At 40.0% G+C, this 27280-nt stretch overlaps 1 protein-coding gene across 6 annotated transcripts in view; it reads left to right on the top strand.

Moving 5' to 3' along the window:
• Positions 1 to 27280, top strand: part of LRRC7 (leucine rich repeat containing 7) — a 241668-nt gene that overhangs the window by 99424 nt on the left and 114964 nt on the right. For all 6 annotated transcript variants that reach the window (XM_075615838.1, XM_075615837.1, XM_075615839.1 and 3 more), the window contains 5 exons: positions 3502 to 3704; positions 7688 to 7805; positions 12137 to 12215; positions 14479 to 14568; positions 17728 to 17784. In XM_075615838.1, the coding sequence (XP_075471953.1) occupies positions 3502 to 3704; positions 7688 to 7805; positions 12137 to 12215; positions 14479 to 14568; positions 17728 to 17784 (547 nt within the window). The remainder of the gene's footprint in view (positions 1 to 3501; positions 3705 to 7687; positions 7806 to 12136; positions 12216 to 14478; positions 14569 to 17727; positions 17785 to 27280) is intronic.

The raw sequence follows: 27280 nt of genomic DNA, 5'->3' as shown, positions 1-27280 counted from the left end.
TTTGCAAGGCTGTTTATAACTCAACTACTACTAAGCTCTCATTGCCGTGGTTGAGATTTGGCCAGATATTTTGATGTGCTACTTTATCAGATCTATAGTTATGTATGTATTCAGCTCACTAGCACATGCACCTATTGAATAATAAGCGAGCCATACCCATTCATGCACTGAATTTACACAGGGTTTTTTGAACGGTTGAAAGTGCTTTACTATTTCTCTATCGCCGTGAAAACTACCATGCTAAAATATGAAGCAATACAGAGTTTGTCTGCCTACTTCCAACTAGCTTGACCTTTTTATGCTTGAAGATTGGAGACCCCAAAACATTATTAAGATATAGAAAGGCTTCACCAATCACTTCTGTCCACTGTTTCTTCTTCAATAGAGAAACTCATTTTGGTAATTACACTCGGTCAAATGGCAACAACACACTTAGGGGCCTATTCTAGTAGCACCAAATTGTGATAAATCGCTCCTTCAGTACACTTTAGAAGCGAATTTGCATGTTTTGTTATTCTGTAAGCTTTTTTCACATGTCCAAACTGTGCAAAAAAAAGTATTTTTTTAAAGTGTTTTCATTCTGGCAGTGCAAATCCGGGTTTAATGCCCAAAATCGATTTTTTTGTTGTTGCAAGCTTGCTGGGTTCTGGTGCCTCTGGGGGGTAAGGGGGGAGGAGGGATTACTTCCTGTCCTAATGGTATCTCCAGTTCTATATATGTCCCATCAATCCTCCCTCCGAATAAATTAGGGAGAGATGTCTCTGCTGAAAAAGAAACATACCTGAGGTACCCTGGGAGATATGCTAATGTCTATACAACGTATAGCATCAGTTTAAAGGCCTTTGTGATGAAGGGGATACTAGTGTCAAACCCAACAGGATTAGAACCCACAGCCATGCATCTTTTTGCATCATCTTAACTTGATGCTGTTTTCCTTTCCACAAGATAGCTTATATTTATGAAAGCGTAATACTTCCCCAGGATTAGGATTACTTTTGTGTAAATGAATGCAATCATTTAGTCAGTGGTTTACCATTATTGAATGATTGTTTTTTTACGTCCATAGCATGTGGTGAAAATAATTGGGACGCCGATCTTTGCAGCAATATTACCATAACAGACTTCTTAGTAAGCGCCCCCTTTGTTCTGGAGATAATATCAGGAAGTGAGAATAGGACTGGAATATCTCCTGAACCAAGTGGTGCTTACTGTAAAGAGTGTTGCAAATTAACCTCCAAATAGGCATGCTTTGTTCGGTATGGAGATTAGATCTGAGAGTAGACTGCTGTATAACATCCTTTGTTAAAACTCTCCAAAGCAGATGTATAGTATGCACCTGCACCCATTACATGATACCTAAGATTTCCTTTACAAGATACTGTATCTGAGCGATGCAATTATTCTTTTTAATGTTTATGTTGGCTGTGACAATTCACTAGAGAAATCTTTGTGCATTTTACAGATAGAAGTAGTTGAGATGATTGCTTGAGGGCTATTTTCATTAGGCAAAGTACCTATGATTAGTTCTACATCATTTCTAAGGAAGCATGTGCTATCCTGTCATGTTAATTCTGTTACATCTAATACAAGTGTTTTACAATGTGCAAAACGCTTCACTTACGCAGGTGTCACGATTGCTTTAGGCGAGATCAATGAAACAGAAATGTGCACACGTCCACACATTTTGCATCTGGCCCTTAGGAATGGCAACAACGATCGAATGTCCCCAGATCTTACAAATACATGTACACTTTAGATGATTTCACTGAAGTTTGCAAGGGACACTGGCACATACTGTACAAAAACATTTGCTAGTAATTTGCATTCATGTTCTTCACCTTTCCTGTTTCACATTCTCCATGTCCGGGTATGGAAGAGTACGGTATGTACTTTGATAACATTCCGATCATTTTTAAATTAGGCTTAGGTGTAAATTGAGAAAGCTATTGTCATTCTTTTCCCCCTAAAAGGTATAGGAAATTTATTCTACCAGTAATACAACTAGATGTATGGAGTACAGAACTTCTCTACTGGCTTTTAAAATTGGATATAAACCTAAATCTTCATATTTTTGTTTTGTAAATAAAGAGTTGTTACTATGTCTCACACAACAGGACATATTAGGGCATAATATGAAATTGATCGCAGCATACAGTTAAAAAAAAAAAAAAAAACGTTTTTTGGGGTACAACTGCCCCTTACAACAGGGGATATTTTTATTTTGGACACCATTGCTAAGTAATTTATTCTGAGAGCAATACATGTATCATTTTCCTTGTGCGCTAAGTCAGTTTTATTGACTAACTACGAGTACTGCAGTTTTTATTTAGTGAAACTATATATATCTGAATATAAAGAGCAAGTAAAAAATTATTTCATCACATAAGCAATTGCATTAAAGTTCATATAATAGCTTCATTTAAGCATGTAATTAGTCGAATGGAAGCTTTTCCTAATGAAGCAGTAATATAATATTCATATAATATTATTCCATATGTTGAAAAATAAAATCTGACAAAAATAATTGTCTAAATGCTAAAGTATTTTTTACTATCAGTAAAATATTCAGGCATTAAAAAGTAGTTATCTACACTCATCCTTTTTTGCTATGTTGACAGAATATTGATTTAATTGCAATCTGAGGAGCTCGTTTTTATAAAAACAGATGTGAAAGTTTCTCTAACTGGCAGTCATTTTGGGAATATAGTATTTTGTACATTTCAGAATATTCCTATTCAGGATTGACACATATTCTTCGAGCAAAAATAAAGCGGGTGAAGTTCAGCGAAACAAGTTGTGAACATTTTTGTGAAAACGTTAACGTTTGCCAAAAACATTCACCAAGCATTGAAGTCGCCACGCCAGGTCACCGGGTCCTTTGTATACTGCCAGCGCTTTCCGATTTTTGCTAAATTCTGGTAAAAAGTGGCATAATTTTGGAGATATTGGCGACATTTCTCAGTGAAAATGCTGTGGCAAAGTGGGTTCGCCTGAATTTCTGAGCAGTGTGAACTTTTGAGAGAACGTGAAATTTAAGAGAAATTCGCCCCCAAAAATTCTTCTAATTGTCATCATAAAATATAAATGAAAGCCACATTCAGCGGTGAGTGGGTTGATACCGGTTCAGAAGAAATGGGATATAAATCTTAACACGTTGCTGCTAGAATCACCAAATGCCCAAGGAGGAACTGTGGATTTTACAAATGTAAGATGTGGGAGCCCTGAGCTTTTATTTCTGTACATTAAATCATCTAAAAAAAACAAACTGATTTACAATGAGGTGTACTGTAATCAAAGGACAAACGTGGAATTCTTTGCCTGTTCTCTGCAGTTATTTGTAACATGTAATAACGGCCTCCGGTGTGCTAGTGCAGAAGAAACAGGTTGCACAATATATGTTTCTATATACATGTAATGAAATAAAATGATTTAAGCAAGTAATACAGTCCAACTACTGCACATTGCAAAAATTGTTACAAACATATCATATTTTTCTTTTAGTGCAGTGCCTGGAGATGACAACCAAAAGGAAAATTATTGGGCGCCTGGTCCCATGCAGATGTTTTCGAGGTGAAGAGGAAATAATATCGGTGTTAGATTATTCCCACTGCAGCCTTCAGCAGGTGCCAAAGGAAGTGTTCAATTTTGAAAGAACATTAGAGGAACTTTACCTGGATGCCAATCAAATTGAAGAGTTACCTAAGGTAATGGTTGTAAAATGTTGTAATAAATTACAAAATGCCTCCGTATTACATGGCACAGTATACACTGCCTGCAACTATGTATTCAAGTGTAAAATATTAGAGACGCAGCTTGTATGTGTCATGCAGATCCTCTTCCTTCAAGTCACAGTTGCAAAGAACAGCCGAGATCTGGTGGCTGAGTGAGCACCACTCCACAAAAACTACCAAGGTGACCCAGCCCCAGCTTATTAAAATACATCTCACATAGTGCAAAAGCAAAACCTGAAGCAGAGCGCAAATCATTACCACCGAGAGAGCTCGTGCACAGACAGGTCTTCATTCAACAGGTCTTCAGGCTGTGCACAAAATGTCCTAAATAACTCCTGCATGGGAGTTTTAAAAAGCTTATCCGGTGTTCAACAAATAACACAGTGCAGTGACTGACGGGAATGATCATCTCTTTATAAACTCATTCATTTTATTGCATGCAAAGTGGTATTGTCACTTATAGTGCATATATTTTACAACCAAGCCTATTTTATGTTTGTTTTGTTTCCTGGTGTATTTTACATTCCTATTATTGCTTCACATTTGTGCAATTGATTTGAACAAACATTCTAAACATTGTAGCTGGGTCTGCTAGCTGGGCATTTTAAGAGATGTTGTCTATGAATAAATGTGCCTACTTCTGTAAGGGAAAGACGTTTGGTCTAGTTGGTAGGACAACGCTGGAATGCAAGATGGGAGGAGAATCCTGATCATTCATAGAAGGTCTGTTGATTGAGACAGGAGTAAAGGTCAATTAAAGAAGAGAATGGAGGGGGGGGGGGTGGTAGAGAATAGAAGGAAGGCCCATTGAAAGTCGTTCTGGTCATGAGAAGATAACAGACCTTGCGGTAAAATGGACAAAAGGTTCCAATGGAGCGGCGCAGAGGAGTTTGGCTAAATAGATATGTGGGGAGAATAGAGGTGTGATGGTTGGAATGGGAAGGCATGTACTGGATAAGGGAAGGAGAAGACTTGGTATTGGTCTAGTGGTAGAGAAAAGTATGTATGATGGTACTGGAGAGTAGAAGAGATTTGTATAGTAAAACAGATATCTGCTGTTGCTTTAAGTTGGAAGGCTCATGTTCACAATGCACACATTTACAGAACCAGAACATTATGCAACAAATGAGCCTGGTTTAGGACACACAGCAAGTGATAAAATCAAGTGCCTCCCGACAATACTAGAGAGTTGGAAACTTCCCTTTCCTGTCAATTAATAAACCAGATGTGTGTGGTGTTATCTGGAAAGCCCTGTTTTTACAGATGAGATTTGTGTCTTTGTGTCACTGAAGCCATCTCTGGTGAGACACTCACTTCTACACAAGAGAATGCCATGGAGCCATATTACAGGATGAAGGGACGGGCACATAAGAACAATGTAACATTATATGAATTATGTGGGGCCTGTAAACATCGGAAAAAAGCCCATTGTGATTTAAAAAAAAATCTGAATATTGTTCTTCATTTACCATTGACGACTGTGTAATACAATGTTATCACAAGGGAAGCCAGCAGTTGACCAACTATGAAAATGATTTAACGCCAACTCAGCCTTACAGCTAATTTGAAAGTATTATTTAAAGTTGCAGATCATTGACTAATAACTTGCGCATGCAAACATTGGAGATACAGATTACTTGCATTATGCATTTAATGACATTTTGAAAATCATTTAGCTAAGAAATTGCCAATAATCACGATTCAAGTTTAACTTCAATGGTTTTCCAGTGGTAGGCACTGGTTCAAAGAGCATGACCAAATTGAAACATGAGTTTCTCCCCATTAGTATACATAGAATGTTAAACTGTAAGGTCAACAACCTTCTATTTAATGGAACAATATTCACTAAACCTAATTTACTTGTCTGCTCTCTTTTAATGGCCACTAGATTTATTTTTTTATATTTGTCTTTAGCAATCTACTGCACTTGTGTTTCATTTTTATTTGACAAAATAGTGCCACTGATTACAAACTAAATTTTGAGACTGATGCATTTGTTGATTTCAATGTTGGGGCACTTGACAATGTGTTCAGGGTATAATGAACAGTGAGTATGGTTAGCAAAGCTCTGTGGAACCTGTTGATAAGGAAGCAATTGAATGCGGCTGCTGGAATTGAGACATTGGTTGCAGAGCAGTAGATGATATTGCCATGTGAGAGTCTCCGGTAGAATGTTCCAGTTTTGGGGTGCACGGTAAGAGAAGGAGGAGCACCCGGATACTTTGCTGAACCTTGGGACCATGAACAGTCTTTTGGAGTCAGATCTCAGATGATAAGTGCTGCATGTGGTAGGAGTAACACAATCATATTCCTAGAGGAAAGTGTATATAAAAAATGCTGCATTCAAAAATCATCACATACTTCCATAATATAGGGCAACGTCTGAGTCATACTTAGCAAGAGTATAAAGGTCAGGAATGTCTTGTACGTATATATTCTGTGTCTGGTTTATGTTTAGATTTGCCTGGGAAGGGAAACGGGGACCACTGATTCACAACAGTCTCTAGGAAGACATCCATCACCGCAGAAACATGACACTAACCGCAGATTTGTCAAGCGCTGTTTTAGCGTGAATCGGATTAGAGAAACTTGTCCTCCGTTTTTTGTATTGCATGTTCATTAAAGTATTATTATTAACTCTTTCAGGTTTCCAGCCCTTAATTTTACTAGCTGAGCACCACCATTTTTGTTTTCTTCATATCTTGGTGAACTAATACAATCTTTTGACTTTCAGTATCATCTCTATGCCGATTATACCTAAATGTACCTGTCGTTCCCTGACCTCTCCCCCTGTCTCTTGTCCCATTTCACCAACTGTCTCTCCGCATAATTCTCCAGAAAGTCCCACGGTTATCTAAAGCTTAACATGTCCAAAGCAGAACTAATACTCTTTCCCAATTCCTGTGCCACACCTACACCCAAACTCTTCCTCACTCTCAATAATGCCACAATCTCACCGGAAGCCCGCTGTCTAGGGGGTCATCTTTGTCCTCTCCTTCATTCCTCATATTCACTCCATCACTCTATCCGGCCATCTCCACATCAGAAATATCGCAAGAATATGCCCTTTTCTCACTCATAATTCAACTAAAATCTTAATTTGCTCACTCATCTTGTCCTGCCATGTCCGCCTGTCCCAACTCCAATCCATACAAAACGCTGCCGCCAGATTAATCTACCTCACTCACAGGTCTACTTCTGCTGCGTTACTACGCACATCCCTACACTGGCTTCCCATAGCTTTTAGAATCAAATTGAAAACTTTAGCTCTGACTTACAAAGCCCTCAACAATGCTGCTCCCCTATACATCTCAGCCCTCATCCCCAAATATATCCCTAAACACCCCCTAACGTTCTGCCCATGACACCCGCTTCTCCTCCTGCCTTATTACCTCCTCTCACTCCAGCCTAGAAGACTTCTCCCGTGCTCTGGAATTCCGGCCACGCACCATCAGACTCTCCCCCAGCTTTCAGATATTTAAAAACTCCCTGAAAACTCTCCTTTTAAAGGAAGCACACCTGTGCATTCTCAGTAAGATGTTGTCCTAATTCTGAAGCCAATGCTGGCGGAGTATTAGAGGTAATCCTTCTGCTTCTGTAATATAGCTACTGTGCCAATAATATTCTCAGCCGCACACATCAAAACAAGTACTGGTTCAAGAGAAAATGCATGTTTTTATTGCAGAGTTCAAGAGGTGGCACAACATTTCTGTGTGTCAAAAGTGTGGGAAACTTGCCGCAGGACCTAATCCCCCTGAAACGTTGTGCCACCACTTGGACTATGCAACAAAAACACAAATGTTCTTTTCTTAAACCTTCGGTTGTTTTTATGTGTTCAGCTGAGAATCCCGATCGTAGTTGTGCGCCAAAATGTCTCCCAACTGCAATGCAGCTTGTAGTGTTAATTAATGACTCTTATTACAAGGACTTCATTTTAACTCTGCTTTCCTTTACAGCAATTGTTCAGTTGTCAGGCTCTTCGGAAGCTGAGTATGCCAGACAATGATCTTTCAAACCTGCCAACAACCATTGCTAGTTTAGTGAATCTCAAGGAGTTGGATATCAGTAAGAATGGTAAGCGTTTACTTTAAGGATTCAATGGTATGTTTATAAAAAAAAAAATGTGCTGATATTTGTTTTTTTTTTTTAATCAACTAGATTTTATTATTATTTTTAACAAGGTAAAATAAATGTTACTTTTTGGGGGATTCAAGGGAATTGAGCTAGGTGGTGGGGTTTAGCAGTTCTATTTAGTCGTAGGAGCCACTAACACTAACGATGTCTCCAAGACACATGACAGATACACTAAGTTCCGTTAGGCTATTTAACCAGATGTTAACCCAAATTAAGAGCAGGTTGATAGTAACGCTTATCCACTAATGAGAATAACGTAATGTTAACCCAGTCTTGATTATTTAACTAGCGTAGCATTCATTTTTCCGGATGTTAGTGATAATAATATGTAAAAGAGGCATTTAACCTAACATTGCATATCCACGAAGGTCCATAAGGTTAACATTGGTACGTAACATAACGTTATTTAAGTCATACCTAACCTTGGCTTTACTCTCACCCAGACACTGAAAAATAGCAAAAGTGGTGGTGTAGGAGGTCTCTGTTATTTTAGTAGAGTACCCATTGACTCATATACCTCCCAAAACTGTCTCCACCTCCATCACCACCACCACCATCATCATCACCTCCATCATCATCACCATCATCACCACCATCATCACCATCACCATCATCACTACCACCATCATCCCCACCATCACCACTACCATCACCACTACCATTACCACTACCATCCCCACCATCCCCACCACCATCATCCCCACCAACACCACTACCATCACCACTACCATCACCATCATCATCATCATCATCACCACCACCACTACCATCACCACCATCATCACCACTACCATCTCCACCATCACCACCACCATCACCACTACCATCCCCATCATCCCCACCATCATCACCACTACCATCCCCACCATCCCCACCACCATCATCCCCACCATCACCACTACCATCACCATCATCCTCACCACCACCACCAACACCACCACACCACTACCATCACCACCATCATCACCACTACCATCCCCAGCATCACCACCACCATCACCACCACCATCATCCTCACCATCACCACTACCATCACCACTACCATCACCATCATCATCCTCACCACCACCACTACCATCACCACTACCATCACCATCACCATCATCATCATCATCATCATCATCATCATCATCATCACCACCATCTTCACCATCATCATCATCATCATCCCCACCATCATCACCACCATCTTCACCATCATCATCATCATCACCACCCCCACCACCATGTTTGCTGCTTTTGACACTCTGGATGGGAGTAATGAATAGACATACTTGACGTCACATAATTAGAAGTTGATGCAATGTTGCACTGCAATACCGTGAATTTACGCCTCTGCTATTGAGATATGCAATAACCATTGTTTTTGCACATCATTAGCTTGTGGATAAGTGATAATCTCAGGAAAATAACGTCAATTACTGTTTTAGTTGAAATCACTTTGTTTGCCATGATTTAACAGAGCTTGGTCTATCTGGCTCTCGTGTGTACTGAATTATACAGATCCCACCTCTCACTGAATCATCCGATGAAAGGAATCAATGTTGGAAAAAGTTTAACCAGGATAAAAATATATCTACATTTTATCTGATTCACTGATACAGTACTTAACATACACTTCAACAGAGCAGTTCAGTCAAGAAAATATAATTGTTTTGCGCTAACAGCTGAGATAATGAATAGTCCCACTTTTAATTAGCCACTGATCTAATCTTAGCTCTGATTGATCTGCCAAAGATGCAAAGAGAAGCTGTTTGTCTATGCATGGAATCAGGAAACCGACCCTAATACTACAACTTTAGTGATTATAGGAGAATGGGGAATTTAACACTATCTTAACACTATCTCCTGTTCTTATTTAGCTCTGTCATGAAAATGGATGAATCTGTCCTTTTGTTCCTTCTTCCAAATCTAATTTCTTCTTAACAATGAATCAGAAACGTTTCCATTTTTAATGTGGGTATTTTTAGACTGTGATCAATTCTAACAGAATATAATTCAAGTCAAAGGGAATTTTTCAGGTCATTCAAGTTTATTGCAAATGCAGCCTGGTGTGAGGGTCTCTGTTACACCATTGGGACCAGTGCATTTATTAGCAGCACTAAAGGACCCGTGTATTGGTGCACAGAATAGTTTTTTCTGATACATTGCACCATTTTCTGCTCGAAGCTCACTATTTACATTCACGTCGCCTGAATATTCCGTATCCTTTGCGGAGGCTCCTTTGTGACTTCCTCCGATTTCCTGTGTGAAGTGGACTCCATATATAAGTTCTTCTTGACAAGTTAATTCTGTCAGGAAGTTAACATACATTGAATTTGCTTAATTAGTGGGTATCATTTTAGTGTCGTTTATTAAAATGTACAGTATTTCAATTCCCTTGCATAATTGTATTATTAAAATTGTATAGCAATGACATTTATTCATAGGATACCCCTGCACCGACTCACTCCCCCTATCCATTCTCACCCCACATGCAAAGATCCCCTTTGTGTGTTTTGTCTTCTAAATAACGTATTCTTTCTAAAACATCTCACTAACACATAAACCCCCCATTATATTCAGCATTGCCCTCGTTCTTTTCACTTCCCCTCTGCAATGCCCATACTAATGCACTTTACCTCTTGACGGTTGTGAGTTACACTGTACATAGGATTCTGGGAAGGTCATCATTGCGAGACCCAATCAATATCACTCATGTACCTGTTATTCTCCATTCCATGCTAGACAGGAAGGGGCTACCCACTATGTCTTGTGTATTCCATAGACCAGGGGCGGCCAACTCCAGTCCTCAAGGGCCATCAATAGGTCAGGTTTGAAGGATATCCCAGCTTCAGCACAGGTGGCTGATCTTTGACTGAGCTACTGATTGATCCACCTATGCTGAAGCAAGGATATCCTTAAAACCTGACCTGTTGGTGGCCCTTGAGGACTGGAGTTGGCCACTCCTGCCATAGATATTGCTTTGGAATTTGAAGAATACTGAAAGATTTCCCTGTCCTCTTTTTACAATTGAGTTTGAAAAAGTAGAAATCATAGATACAGTGACCTCACTGAAACTGCTTTCCTTAACCTCTCTCGTACTGAAGAGGTCAATGTAGCAGTCCTGTAGAACATAACTCAGTCTACATCTCCAATCAAACTTCCTGAGCACCTCTACTTTCTTGTATACCATATTTCCCTGATTATGGGCCGGCCCTATATATAAGGCGACCCCCTAATTTCAGTAGCAGCAGGGGGAAAAAAAGTTTACACACATATATATACACACATTCTGTGTCTCTCTCTGTGTCTATGTGTCTATCTTTGTGTCTCTGTGTCTATCTCTGTGTCTATCTCTGTGTCCATCTCTCTTTCTCTCTCTGTGTTTATGTGTCTATCTTTGTGTCTCTGTGTCTCTCTCTGTGTCTCTGTGTCTATCTCTGTGTCCGTCTCTCTGTCTATCTCTCTTTCTCTATGCCTGTCTCTCTGGTTCTCTCTTTGGCTCTCTCTCGGTCTCTCTCTGTCTCTGTCTGTCTCTCTATCTGTCTCTCTGTGTATCTATCTCTCTGTCTCTGTGTATCTCTGTGTCCATCTCTCTGTCTCTCTCTGTGTCTGTCTGTCTCTTTTGGTCTCTCTGGGTTTCTCTCTGGTTCTCTCTTTGGCTCTCTCTCTGGGTCTCTCTCTCTGTCTCTGTCTGTCTCTCTCTCTCTGTATCTATCTCTCTGTCTCTGTGTATCTCTGTATCTGTCTCTCTCGGTTAGAGCCTCCTGCCACAAGCAACATGGTTGCTTCAGGCCCCCACGGTGGAGCGTCCTCCGTTTTACCCTCCTACTTCATAATTCCGACTGCTGATTGGCTCGCAAAGTGGGCGGGGCTCGATTATAAGATGAGTAAGTACTTTTCAACGTAACGTTATTGAAAAAATTGTCACCTTATAATCGAGCAAAACCGGCACTTTCCTCATCACATGTCTCCTTTAGCTCTGAAAAGATCTAAGTACCAAAACAAATAATTTCTTCCACTGTTTCTGCCTGCGTGGCACATATGCACATTATCACATACAGTGTAGTGAGCATCAATTTAAATAGAAAGATGTTTCTTTCATTATTAATTCCTTATTATTAATGACATACTGAAATCACTATAAAATGTTGTATTGCTTTGCTTCCTCTGTGTCCTTGGCACAAACAATGCGGTTTATATAAAGAAAAGCTCTTTTAAAAAAAGGACTTTTCCCTATAAACCTAAACTTCACAGGGGAAATGTTTCACTCTGTTTTCTATTTATAGGAATTCAAGAATTTCCAGAAAATATAAAGTGCTGTAAATGTTTAACAATAGTTGAGGCCAGTGTGAATCCCATATCTAAGTAAGTAGTGCTCGTCTTTATATTCCTTGGTGATCTCGGGCATATACTGTGACTAAATCCAAAGGTACCAAGTGTGACTGCCAAGGTTGCACTAAACAATCATCATTATAAGATGCAACGGGGTTTATTCATCAATATTTCAGGAGGACTGCTGATGTTGAGTCGATACAATGTTCACCAGATCTGCTATCTACAGCATGAAGTACATTTGAGTCTAATTTTCGTGGTTTTGTGGGCTGCGTCGGTGTCTCCAAGTCTGATGCAAATGTCCTACTTCAACTCCAGTCCTCAAGACCCCCCAACAAGTCAGGTTTTCAGGATATCTCTGCTTTAGCACAGGTGGCTCAATCAGTCCCAGCTTCAGCACAGGTGGCTCAACCTATGCTGAAGCTGGGATATCCTGAAAAGCTGACCTGTTGGGGGTTCTTGAGTAGAGATGGGTGAATCTGCTCAAATCCGTTTCATGGATTCTGTTGCATTTTCCCCCAAAATCAATTTCGCGGTGTAAAATCTGCAGACGAATTGGGTCGGTTTTAATCTGTGCGGATTCATCAAAACCCGCCATTGGATCCAATCCGTTTATGGATTTGTAGAATCCAATCCGTTGAGTCAGCAATTCCGCAATTCTTGAGCATCCCATGTGCCCATCTCTAGGCTTGAGGACTGGAGTTATGAACCCCAGATGTAGGACATTTGCATCAGATTTAGAGACCCTTGAGGACTGGTGTTGAGGACCTCTGTCCTACAGTACATAAAGAGTTTCAGGGCAGGAATGGCAAATACTTTATCATTTTACTTGATGAGACAAACCTGCTGGCACCATGATAAGTAAGCCCAAGTGCCTTGTTATTATTGGGAGAAGGGAGCAGTATGGGAACAGCAGTTGAAGGTTTGTTCTATGCAGATGAGAATACTGTGGATCCATGAAACATACTTACAGTCCATTCTTTCAGGAAATTGATGCCTGCTCTCCTGCTCTTTCATTATTCTATTACGTTATATGTAAATATGACTTGCACTAATGAGTTCCACTACCATAAAAACAATTCATTGCCCTTGAAAGAGGCTATTTCTGAATGTGCTTCTGCATTACCTGCACAAATAAATACTTGAATCCTTAATACGAGCTATTTTTATCTGTAAGCTGACAGCATAATGCAGGCTGAATTGATGTTGCTTCAGTAGGTGGAATTAGAGTATATCACTCCAGTCTCCTCAATGAGAAAGAGCCTCTATCATATGGACAAGGATGTTACAGTGTATTTAGCAACTTGTGTATGTGTTCATGTTATAAAAGAACTTGTTTTGCAATGTTGTATTCTGTTTCTTTATGATGTACAATGCTTTGATCACTACTACCGTAGCATGGTAATATTAAGTGCACCCGTGATATTTATTATACTGTATTATGGTTAAATGTTCACTGAAAGAAATCCCTATGTGCCAATATACTTTAATCTAAATGCTGTATCAGTGTAGAGCAACATGGGTAAGTGTGAGCACCCCACGAATGGGTCAAATCATCGCCTCACATATCTCATACAAATATTCATCTAAACACAAAACAATTCAATACAGTACATGGTCAGTACTGCAATTTTAAGCAGCAATACTATATTTCTTCTTCTTCTTCTTCTTCTTCTTCTTCTTCTTCTTCTTCTATAATTCTACATTCTTACCTAAACTGGCAATCGTTTGGTGCTCCTGGTATAAATCTTTAAAAATCCTGATTGAGTGCCTAACTAAATGGCCGCCTTCTAACTTTGTGCTGCAGTCTGTTAAATGCTGCAGCTGATATGTAAGATTATATGACTATGTGTAACACATTATTATTACAGCTTTCAGAGTAATAGGCAGTCTGTTGTTTGGAACACATCAAGAGATCTGGTTGTGATACTTTGTTGCCAAAGGGCTGAGCTAATCAAAAGTGTTTGCCAGAGGCTGTTTCAAAATTTTAAGTAGATATGACTTTCTAAATGGTTGCTGTAGCAACCAAAGGATGACTAGTACATTAAAAAAATCATTAAAACCACATTAGGAGTTAAAAAAAACTGAATACAGTATTATCTAATACTGCAGAACTGATTTATTTAAGAATAAGTATTATTTATTAACAAAGCCATAGATGCCCAAAGCATCGTGCCAGGTTGTAGTGTTGCCTGTAAGACATAGCACTTTTATCTTCTTGCTGGTACACATCTGGACCTCACTGAACATTAATATTTTACTTTTCGCACAGTGAAAATCTCTCTCTTGTTTTCAGACTGCCAGACGGCTTCACACAGCTCCTTAACCTGACTCAGCTGTATCTTAACGATGCCTTTCTCGAGTATCTTCCAGCTAATTTTGGGAGGTGAGGAGCAGAAACAGAGACTTTAATGTACATGCGCGAAACGATTTCATGTTGTAGTAGGAATGTGGCCCCTCACACTCGCTTTCTTATCATATGATTAGTTTACTCTTAAAATAAACAAAAGACAGAATCTACACAGACGTTTTTTTTTTTTTTTTTTTTTAAACTTAATTTTTATTTAAAAATTTTAGGTAGGGGGGAGGAATGAAGAAAATAAAAAATGGGGGGGGAGGGAAGGGTACAGAAAATAGAGATGGGAGAAAGTTCACATTCATTTACAATTTTACCTAACAAGATTTCTTAAAATATTCTATCACACAGTTAATATAAATATCATTTTTTTTTTCCTTTTTTTTGTTACAACAAAATTAAGTGGGTATTAATTTCTGGTTGATTTTCACTCAGAATCCAAGGTAACCACACCTTCTGAAAATCAGTGTAGGTGTTGTTATTAAGACTAACCATTTTTTCCATGTAGCAAATCTGCCAGACTTTATTTTTAACTTTGGAAATTGAGGGAAAAATTGTTTGTTTCCATACTGCCGCTAATTCGCATCTTGCGGCTGAAGATATGTGGCACAGTAATTTATTTTCATGTCTCGTGAGGGGGTAATATGGTTTGTTTAAAAGAAATAACCAGGGATCCATTGGTAGGTCCAAACCTTTGTGACCACATTTTGATTTCCAGCCAATAAGCTGCTATGAATGGGCACCCCCACCACATATGTATAAATGTGGCTTGTACTCCACATCCTTTCGGACATGTAGTTGGGTACTCTGGGATGAATTTAGCAAGTCTCATAGGGGTTAAGTACCACCTCATCATAACTTTATAGGCATTTTCTCTGATTGTGATACACATTGATGATGTGGCAACTTTTTGAAAAATATCATTCCAGTCTTCCATGTCTAATACCTCCCCCAGGTCATCCTCCCATTGTAGCATATATTTCAGTTTTTGATTCATTTGTGGAGGGGGGCTAACAAAGTATCCATACAATTTAGATATCAGTCCAGATGTGTTACTATCTGCTAGACAAAGTGACTCAAATCTAGTTAGCAATTCGGGGGGTCGGATTTTGTTATAAAAGGCTTTCAATTGAAGGTATTGGAGGAACTGATTGTTTGGGATAGCCTTTTCTTTATGGAAATATTCAAATGTTCTGGGAAATCCTTCTGAACCTACATCTTTTAATCTTGTGATACCTGCTATTTTCCAGTCTATAAACCTATTACGGCCTATTCCTGGACCAAATTCTGGGTTATCATATAGTGGAGTCATAAGTGTATTCCGTGTTGTAAGGAAGTGTCGATTTGCAATTTGAGTGAATGGGCTATAATTTGGCTGATTTGAGTATTTCGGGACTCTTTCTCACTGGGGACCATAGAAGATTACTTAATTCGACTGGGGCAACTAAATCCATTTCCAATGATACCCAGCGTCTGTGGACTGGATTAGAGTGCCATAGTATTAGTTGGCTTGTTTGGGCTGCTTTGTAATAGGACATAAGGCATGGTAGTCCCAGCCCTCCTGTCTTGTTTGGTATATTTAAGATTTTCTTACCAATTCTTGGTGTTTTATTTTTCCATATAAATTTGTTTATTATAGACTGTAGAGTTTTAATTTCCTCCAATACCAATGGAATGGGTAGAGTTTGGAAAAGATACAGAAGACGGGGCAATATGTTCATTTTTATACTGTGTATTCTGCCTATCCATGAAATAGCGTGGCCGGACCACTTCCCAATATCAGACTTAAGAGCTCTTAGGACCTTTGGATATTCTCCCTATACAGAGAACTATAGTTTTTTGTGATAAATATCCCTAGGTATTTGATCGTATTCGGTTGCCATTTAAAATCAAAGTTTAAAGCAATCAATTTAATTTGATCTTTAGGCAGATTTATATTTAGTGCCTCACATTTGTTACTATTGATTTTGAAACCTGAGATATCCTTAAAAGACGACAGAGTGGAGTATAAATTTGGAAGTGAAGTTTGAGGTTTGGTTATTGTAAGGATCACTTCATCTGCATAAAGTGCGATTTTGTATATCTGACTCTTCACCTGAACTCCTGTTATATTTGGGTTGTTTCTTATGTTTGCAGCTAGTGGCTCCATACAGAGGGCGAATAACAGTGGAGATAAGGGACATCCCTGTCTGGTTCCATTTTATATAGGAAAGGTCTCAGAGGAGAAACCTTGGGAGTATATTTTTGCCGATGGTGTAGTGTATAAAGACTCGATGGCTCTAAGGAAAGGGCCTTCCACTCCAAATGCCTGCAATGTTTTTGACATGTATTTCCAATTGATTCGGTCAAACGCATTTTCGGGTCAAGGCTCAGGACCATCGATGGTATTTTATTTTTGGTAGCTAATGACACCAACTCAATAATGCGTCTGGTATTGTCAAATTAACATCAACATGTTTCTTGCCTCGACCAACAATGGGGGTTGACTATGAAAATATTTAACCATGTGAAGCAAGTGATGGGATGGTTAACTGATCTGGTAAATATCCCCTTTATGGTACTGAACAATGTAAGAATAACTGAATTATGTGTATATATATTATTGAAAATGATATATCGCCTCATTACACCAAGATTTTTCAGAAAGCAGTGAATAATACCTCTATTCAGCATATGATGTGTAATCAAGGGATGATTAATTAATCACAAAGGAGGGCAAAGCTGGCCCCATTTGGAAACCAGAAATATGTTTAGTTTGTGGTTTATATCCATGTCATTTTTGACATTGTTTTTGTTGTCACACCTTTAACGTTTAGTTTAGCTGTAATGTTATAAGTTCAGGTGACTGGAAGTAATGCACATCAGAGTGCATATTGCGTGGGAACATTACAAAGGGACGAGCGTGGGTGAAGGCAAGGAAAGGAGAGCTCCAGATTGGCAGACAAAGGCACAGAATATTTATAGTTGCAATTTCTTCAATGTAAAAAAGACTCTAGCAACTGTTCATAAAGAAAGATGAACGATCCAGATATGTTTCTGTTCCCCAGCTTGTTCTAAGTAATCTATTCAAAGCTGAAATTGGGATAATGTAACTCTGTGCTCTGCTTACTGTATATGATGTGGGTTTGCTCCTAAAATATGTTATTTATTCTGTGATTTGCTGTATTGACAGAATATTGTTTGTTGTAGGCTCAACAAATTGCGGATATTGGAATTAAGAGAGAATCATTTGAAAACGTTACCAAAGTAAGTGACATATTTGTTGTAGCATGCATGTTGAAGGTCGTGAGGCAAAATAAACCATCAAACGCATTTTAAGATATCAGTTACATCCTAATTGAGCATGAACTAGCGCAATAAGTGTCCTGACAATGATAAAGACCTTCTAAAATGTAAAAAGATTCATATAAGTTTGTGTGGTACCCACGAGAAAGATGGAGCTGGGGATGCAGTGTAATGTCCCTCGTTCCCTAGTGGGAAGATTAATACGTAGCAACATGAAAGCTTGTCCCAGCTCTCTTCTTCAATTACTTTACAAACTCGAGCACCTGTCAACCTTGAAGAAGCAAGAGGCTGCTGACTATAGCCTACGTGTCAAAATGATGTACACGTACAGTATAATATTCCTATTACATTGATTACTATAATGGGGGATTGTCCAAAAAAAAAGGACCTCAACATGCACATTATGTTTGAAATAAGTGATCAGGGATATGATAAAAAAAAAAGATCTTTCAAACACCTCCAGGTTATCAGCATAGGAGGGAAGCATATTTTGATTAGCTCCATGCTCAAATGACTGGGCTTGATCAGACTGGCGGGATTGTCATTTTGGGGGGCTGCATCCAAGGTAATTACTAGGATGTAGCTCCTAAGATTTTTGATGGTAAGTCCAAAACCGCCTATGAACATCTGTCTGCGAATCAAATTTGGTTCAGAAACCAGTGAAGAATTTACAGCTCGAATGTGGACCCTTTCGCCCGTCTCTATTCCACAACCTAATCCCACCTTTCTGAACTAGAGTGACTTCCGCTTCCAACAGCAGATGCAGCTGACCAAGGATGGAAATCAGTTCTGGGTTCAGAAATATGTTTCTTTATTCTGACCTTCTGGGCAACCTTGAATAAATCACTTTCTTCTCTACTCTAACAGATAGGTTTTAGCGGCAGAGGCTTCTACTTTCCCATCCGTTTTCCATCCCCTTTTTAGTATATTGCATTTGCAGTTTGCCCAACTAGAAGATTAATTCAATTTAAAAAATAAATAAAATAAATCAGTAACCTCTTTGATTCTGTAGGGAGCTGTAACTCATTGATCTGTAATGCACTGTATTCTCCTCCACCAGTCTTCGTGCTATGTATCATGTACTAGGACAGTTTATTTTCCTTGCCCTGATTTTTAAAACCTCTTATTTCAACATAATTCATGACCCGGTACATCGATGCCCTTTGAAACATTCCAAGGTTTTTACTTTTTTTCAGCTAGCATTTAAACTAGACCTATGATGTGTTGGTGAACATTTTTTTCTTTATTAAGCAGTTTAAATTTCAGCAAATTAACATCATAGATAGATAGATAGATAGATAGATAGATAGATAGATAGATAGATAGATATTTTTTCAGACATCAAGAATAATGGTACAGTAGCAGCTGCAGTATGTCTTATATGCACTGAGGGTTTCTACCATGAGACCATGATTTATCTGCCCATCCAACAAGATCTGATAGGTTAAAATAGAAGTGTATGGTAAATTCTGTTGGAAATGAGTTTATACCTGCTTAGACGGTCATATTGGAATACAATATGGAAAATCTTTTCAACTCAAATCCATGTAAAAAAAAAAGTATACTTTTTTTTTAAAGTATTTAATCCTCGCAAAATTCTACTCGCAGAAAGTCACTCATAGAACACCAAATATGTTATTTTACATCGAATGACACTTGTTGTTCACTTATAAGCCGAAATCTTCAGTTCTTGTACCCAGTTTCTGAAAAAAAAGAAAACATATCTTACTATTGCCACATTCTCTATGATTGCGTTTAATTACATTTCAATAAATCATCTAATGAGAGGGAGAGCAGGAGAAATATCTGGCAAGTATCAGTAACAAAGTTTGACATACTGTATACACTATAACAGGATAGATTTAGCAAATATTAGAAAATCACCCCGGATAGGGGGAAAGATGGCGATGCACAGCGTGCCAGCAAGTGCCTCATGCGCGCTCTTACCTGTAGGCTCACATGAGGCCTGATCCTCCGCTGCAGGGAGCGTTGGGTGTACCTGGTTCGTCTGGTGACAGCGCATCCACCTGTGAAGGATCCTAGCACTGCTGGATACCCCTTGCACAGGATCCAATACAATACACACACACTTGTGTATATATAACAGGTTTACTGAATGCAGCTAAGAACATATATATCAGAATAACATATACAAGGTAGGCCTCGCACGGCCGTAACCCCACAGTGTCTCCCAACCACCTTGTTCACACCCTGGCGGGGTTTCCCCCAAAGTACTGAGGTTCCCTGGGCACACAACCACCCTTGTGTCCACAGGAGCAATTCCACCCCAAGTGTACGGTAGTACTACCCACATGAAGTGAGTGTTGAGTTGGTGCACTTGTTAAGGTACCTGCCAGGTGCTCCAGCACCTGGTACCTGCTGACTGAAGAAAAGGCCATCAGCGAAGGCATCTGCCTCTACGTGGGGTGGTATCCAGCTGGAGGGTCCCACCATGAAGAGCATCTCTATTACGGTGGTGGTCTGGTCCTAGACCACAGGCTGCAGATACTGCGCAGCATCTTGCTGCTGTGTCCCTGACACTGTATACACTACAGGGGCAATGTCCCTATCTAGAGGGGCTGTCCCTGTAGCAACCATAATCTAGGTGGGAGTGGGGGCCTATAAGGGGTCTCTGGACTACTGCAGGTGCCACTGACACCCTGCACACACCCTCACCCCTCTGTGTCCCAGCTCCGACTGGCATGGCTCGCAGCGCACCAAATGTATCATCTCTCGGCAGCAGGGGATAGTTGCAGCCCTATTGGCTGTTGTGCCTCACATTTTCCTGCAGCCCCACTGGTAGCTGGGGGTTGTAGTTCCCCTGTGGAGCTTAGCACAAGATGGCCACCGCTGCTTGGTGCTTTGCGCATGCGCGATCTCCCTCTAATGGCCGCCGCAACTCTGGGGCCTCCCGCGCATGCGCTAGATGTTACCACGCATGCACGCACATATTCAAGATGGCGGTGCCCTTGGCGGAGCTCCGGCGACCGAATCGCTAGCCCGCCTGCCGCTGCGCATCCTGCACATTCCCGGCACACACCAGATGCACCCGCGAACCCCTGTCGCCATATCTGGAGGTAAGGGGGCAATTGGGGACACCAGGGGGGAATATGGCCACAAACTTTAAACAAAGCAGTATTCTGAAAGTGCTGTTTTCTGTTGTAAGAGAAACCATGCGGTGAAATAAATGCATCTTTGTATATATTTACTGGTATTATTTCTTATTTTATGGGTGATAAGTGACATTATCATGCTCTGGTCTAAAACCGATAATCCTCAAAATGCCACAACAGATCAGGTTTTCAGGAAATCATTGCTTCAGCACATGATTGCTCAATAAGTGGCTCAGTCATAGACCTGTGCTGAAGCAGGGATATCGTGAAACCTGGCCTGTTGGGGGATCTTGAGTACTGGAGTTGAGCACCCCTGATCTAAAACTCTTTACATTTACTGGTTTGGGGAAGTAATTGCATGTAATCTAAACTCCCACATGGTTAAAATCTGAGGATTACTTCTATCTAATTTTGCAGTGTTCATTAGGAACACTGGCCGAGGCACAGGATTTAGCAACTATTTCCAGGAAAACATTTAGCTCTCCAATAAAAAGACAGCAGGTTTCATACTATGGTTGTTTTTTTAAATCAAGAACAGCATCTACAGGTATGCAAACTGGGGCAGGGCAGATTAGCCAATAGCTGCAGTTCCCAAGAGTTTTTATCGATTATTAATGTTCCCAAGTCAAAGGAAAATCTAAATATTAAAAATGTAAATATACAAAGGCATTTGTTTCCTTATAAAATGACTTTTGGACATGTGCCTGTGAGTGTCAATGTATTAAGGTATGTTGCTCATAATTTCGCTTGTGAAAGTCAATAATTAATAGAGAAAATAGAAGTAAAAGAGGAATTATGCCGTGTACATATTATAATAGGATGAATGAATTTGTGTATCTCAGAGCATTATTTTTTGCAACTTTTCTTAACATCAGTAAATGCTAATTGTCTGATATGGCATAAACCTCAGTGGTACTTTCATGAAAAACTTGTATTTAAGATCACGTTCATATTTTTATGAGATTCATTTTTAAGAGGTGTTCTCAGCTCTTTTGCTTTTCATTTATGGCAGTCTGAAATTCATGGGCAATTTTAATTTTAACACATTTTTGTAGTCTCATTAAAAGTGTGATTTATATATATATATATATACATATACTTTATTTATATATATTGGGATTCTTATCACATCACCCTGACGGTTTCAGTATTATATTATGCTATACTATGCTATAGTGAGTCAACAGTAGTTGTGTAACAACTGCAAAGTGTTTAGATAGCTACAAATGTTTCTCTGTCACTGTGATGACTTGGAGACGAAATAATTAAAAAATGTTCATGGAAAACATGGCTGTGACCTATCTGACACGAGTAAGTGCTCCGTGCTGAAATATTTGGATTGCTTTTGTATTGTGATTGTGACAGTACATCTTGGTACTCCGGTTTCCAAGGTTTTATCAAGTGGAAAGTATCCATAGCAACGGATTTTAAAGGGATGCTGAGTTATTTGCAGAAAGCTCAGAATAACAAATGACCAAACCTGATTCTATGGCAAGTTGTTATTTTTTTTTAAATTAGTTCTAAAGCCGCCCCCAAAGTTACTCCTAACACTGACAGTATGGCTAATGTTTACCTATCTGTAGCCAAATAAAAAAATGTCTGTGAATTCTTCTGCTCAATTTCAAGTTAAGCCCTTTGCTGCCAGTGAAAGGATTAAATAAGAGATGTCCAGTTACAGCACCTGCAATCTAATACAATTACACATTTTATTTACACCTGCAGAGCCTATATACCGAATCATATCTCAGTGGCTGAAGTAGGATGTAATAGGCTTTGGAGGAATATAGTCAAGATTTGGGGGCCTATTCATTAAGCCGTGGACACCGGATGGATTGCTGTACTCGAGTCCCACGGCCCCTTTGGCCAACGTCAATCATCTGACCACTTCTCAGAGCGGTCACATGATCGCGGCGTTCCTTAACCGGGATGCGGAAGAGGAGGAGTCCTCTTCCATCTCCCTGCATTACAGATTACCATCTCCCCTAGAAAATGAGCACACTGTGTCATGGGGCCCCCTAGGGTACCAAACCCCATGATGTAGTGGCTATATTTTGTGACACCCAAAAGGTTACGCTGCAAGAATGGAGTTTCCATATGGAAATGCACATTGTACCATGGAAACACAACTCTACTTCGCCCTTGTCATTAAACAGTTGTTGCGTGTCCCGGCCGGGTGGAGTGATTTTGTTTTGGTTTTGTCAAATCTGTGCAATTTGCAATTTTTTACAAAATCAAGTATCAACACACAACTTCTACAGTACATCTTGTAACGATGCTCGTCTCAAGCAGGAAACGGACCTGCAGGGCTGAGGTAGGAAGGTGAAAGAACCGACCTGAGCCGAGGGACAGAGTCCTGATAGAGTAGTGAGTCGTAAGCCGAAGGTCAGGGCTGGCAGCAGAGTTACGTAGTCGGTGTGGATGCAGAGGTCGAGGCGGGCTGAAATCAAAGGTTTGTCAAGGAACTTGCAATGGTCGGGGCGGGCTGAAGACAAGGGTAGTTGAGGTAGGTGAGCCGGGTCTGGTAACGTGAGAGACAAAAAGCATAAACGCGTTGCATGAACACAGCTGGAAACTGGAATTTTGCTCGGCAACGTCCTGATAACAGGGCTGGTCTTTTAAAGGAAGTTGCCAGGAGAAAAAATGGACGATCCAGCCACAGAGGGTGAGCAAGAGAAAAATCCCAAACCGGAATGTGAAAACCCGGAATGGATTTTGCCAAACCTCATAGTAGCCTGACCCCCCCCCCCCCCCATAATTGATCTCAGGACGATTTAACCCGGGCTTGTCAGGGAACATCCACTGGAATCCTCAGATGAAGGAGGAAGCGTGGACATCACTAGCTTCACCCAAGAATTCTCCTCTGGACCGTATCCCCTCCAAGATACAAGGTACTGGAGACTGCCTCGAGATCAACAGGAATCCAGAATCTGACGAGTTACATACTCCAGTTGGCCATCTACCAGAACTGGACCTGGAAGGGTGGGAGCAGAAGAGGAGTTGTTGCAGACCACCGCCTTTTGGAGAGACACATGGAAGACCGGAGGAGTCTTTAGGGTATCTGGTAGCTCCAATTTAAACGAGACCGAATTTACTTGTTTCGCAATCTTGTAGGGATATATAAAACTGGGCCCGAGCTTCAGGGAAGGAATCTTCAGACAGATGTTCTTGGTACTGTAGCTAACCATACATGATCTCCAACCTGGCCGCTGACGCTTATCCGCGTGATCCTTCTGCTTAAGGGAGGCTTTAATTACGTTGGCATGAATTCTCCTCCAGAGAGACTGTGGCTCCTGGACCTTGTCATCCACCGCAGGAACTCCAGATAGAGAGACGGAAGATGGAAGAGTCGAAGAAACTACCAAAATAGTCTGAGACGGTGGAATGGCTCCTGGAAACAAGGTGATTTGACCATTGAATGCCCAATGCGGTGGTAACCCCTCCCCAAACATCCCCAAAATCCTGATGTACGAGGGAAAGACCATCGGGGAGAGATACAGATGCCAGCGGTGACTGAGAGCTGGGGCGAGGTGTAGACAAGCAAGTCCCACTTTCGCTGGCCCCAGGTGGTCACTTGCCTTGTTAACCAGTTAACTGTAGGGTTGTGGGCACACCACCAAGGGAGACCTAACATTTTAGGTGCTGACTATGCCAAGAATTAAATGATTTTTCATTCCACGTATATGGTCTGATCTGTCTACATTTGCACTGAATTTGTCATGATACATTTTTTTTAAAGCAGAACCTCCTAAGAAATATTCAGTTGGCTTGTTCTTCAAGCTGTGAAGACTCTCAAACTTCAGCCTTATACAACTTATATATTTCACTAAAACATGAAATTTACTTTCTTAAAAATGAGGGAAGCTAATGTCCGGTGTCTTATAAACACGCTAAGATTACATTTTCCTTTACTTTTACAAAAATTATAGTTACCGCACTTTCTTCTCATTATAATTAGTAATCAGGTTTACAAGTAGATAAAACCGTTTGTTTGAAGTTATACACTAAGAAAACATTTTCTACAAATAAGTATTAGTAGCAATCCTTGAAGATCACCTCCATGCTTGTGATAAACACAGTGTGTGTGTGTGTGTGTGTGTGTGTGTGTGTGTGTGTGTGTGTGTGTGTGTGTGTGTGTGTGTGTGTGTGTGTGTGTGTGTGTGTGTGTGTGTGTGTGTACAGTAGATAGTAAGAAAGATTTATTTAGTATGTGAAGTGTGGCCTTACTACCATATGTATGGATTTAGGGCCTGCATAATGAGGACCCACCCAACAAAAGTGCCAGAGAAGGAGGAGGTAAAGCAGGTGGATTTAAAGTTCTAATTTAGAAACGGAATGGTCAAGCTAGCGAAGCTTTTATAGGTGGTTAAGGGAGAGAAGCATATTTCTACACTGACAATTAGGGGGGATTAGCCTAACATATGGCTTCCATCATCTTACGTATCCTTCTGAAATAGCATTTCAGTTAATTCAACTATAGCATCATGTTGTATTGTGCTTGATTACTGAACTTACAGGAATTACAGAACCTATTTGGGGAATACAAAACACATTGCTAAAAAACTTTCACCGTTTTGATGTTCTGTAACGTTCAAATAAAAATTCATCCAGATTCACACCTCCCTACAACCTACTGTATCATCTAGTTTTTTGTTTTGTTTTGGAGCAGCGCCCCCCCTGTGCGACAGCCCCAGCGCCTCGCTCCCACCCTTCTCTGTGACCTGGCGTCGCGGATCATGTGACGTCCTGCCACGTGACCCCGCTCCGTTATTTGACGCCGCGTTGCCATGGCGACGCGTACAGAAGACCACAGAACTCTGATAAGTTGAGGTTGCAGAGGCCTCACGCGGACCCCCGGCATTTAACTTAAATGCCTCGGGGAAGAGTGCAGGGCCGCTGCAAATGCCGTGCCCCCCCCCCCCCCCAGTTTGCGCACTCCTGTTCTAACCTTTTATACTCATCCACTCTGCAGTTACTACTGTACAAAGTTACTGGAGAAGACTGAGAGACAGCTTTTGTGAACATTTCAATCCTTTTTTCTTTTGATCATGAAACATTTTGATCTGTCTATTCCATGTAGGCTTTTCTACATCATTCTCTCACAGAAGCCAAAAAACAAACCGGGCTTGTTATGAATTATTAACAAATGATTATCTTGTTTTTGCACATTTTATTAATGCATATTTTTTTGAGGAGGTTATTTGGAACTGGAACATCTGTTGTGCACAACTCAAGCTAATAGCAAATAAAACACTAATATTTTATCAAAGGTTTTACTTTTCTATTCAGATGCTGGTTATTGTATCAATATGATAACAGGTTTACATCTAGAAGACTTTAATAAAGAATCGCATAACTGTTTTCTTTCAAAATGCAAATGGATTCAACATGCCAGGTGTTTGGATCTATTCTGAGACAGCTCATTTAACCAGCATTTTGCTGATGAACCATCTTGAGGCAGCAAACCCCAGGAAAATGCAATTAAAGTAGTAACATACCTTGCATACTTTTTCCCCCTCAAATCTCTCATTTAGATGTGTATTTTCCTTGTTTTGTTTCCCTGGCATTATTGATTGATTTGTGTAACGTGTGTGAAGGGTGCTGGCCAATTTAATATTCCAGTGTACATATATTTTTTAGGTATTTATATCTGCAGAATTTAACTAAAACATTTCAAATGATTCCCATCAGATCGATTTCTGTATAGAAAAAAATTAATATATTTTCTTTAGCAAAGAGGGGGTTTAAACATTTTACCCTCCCCCTCCCTCCCCCCCCCCCATATGTCATTTGGTGAACTATTTATTATCTTTTGTTTGTTTGTTTTTTTGGCAAAAGAGCACCATTGTATATGGGAGGCAATATTGCAAATTAACATGTTTTTCTCTGACACTTCTTTGCTTCCCAGCTGTTTACAATAATTGCCAGCAAAATATATCACCAAGATTTAATTCTCTCTTGTATTTCACTGCTTTGTATCACCAGGTTTCATTATAGTTGTTTCATATTTCTTCAGATTCATACATTACCTCATTAAGGGATTGAAATTAATCTGTCATTGTTGAGACAACTGCAGTAAAAAAAAAAAAACAAGCGCCTTCCATCTATTTAGCACCATAAACAAATCCTTTAACTCATTTGTTCTCTTTTAGGTTAATTAAATGTTAACAGGGGTGGCATTCCCTGAGCACCACATTGGTTTCTAGGTTGAAAAGCATCATACCTTGATAATGTATCTCTGATTAAATTCAGTTACATTTTCTGCATTGTGCTTTCTCAGTTTGAACGTCACTAAAGACACAGCTGTGTGTATTGTTTAGTCAAAGGGCTTCTGTACACACACAGTA

Source organism: Ascaphus truei, chromosome 10 (genome assembly GCF_040206685.1).
Source record: "Ascaphus truei isolate aAscTru1 chromosome 10, aAscTru1.hap1, whole genome shotgun sequence".
NCBI classification, from domain to species: domain Eukaryota; kingdom Metazoa; phylum Chordata; class Amphibia; order Anura; family Ascaphidae; genus Ascaphus; species Ascaphus truei.
Note: the sequence above shows the minus strand (reverse complement) of the source record. Positions and strands in the feature narration are given on the sequence as shown.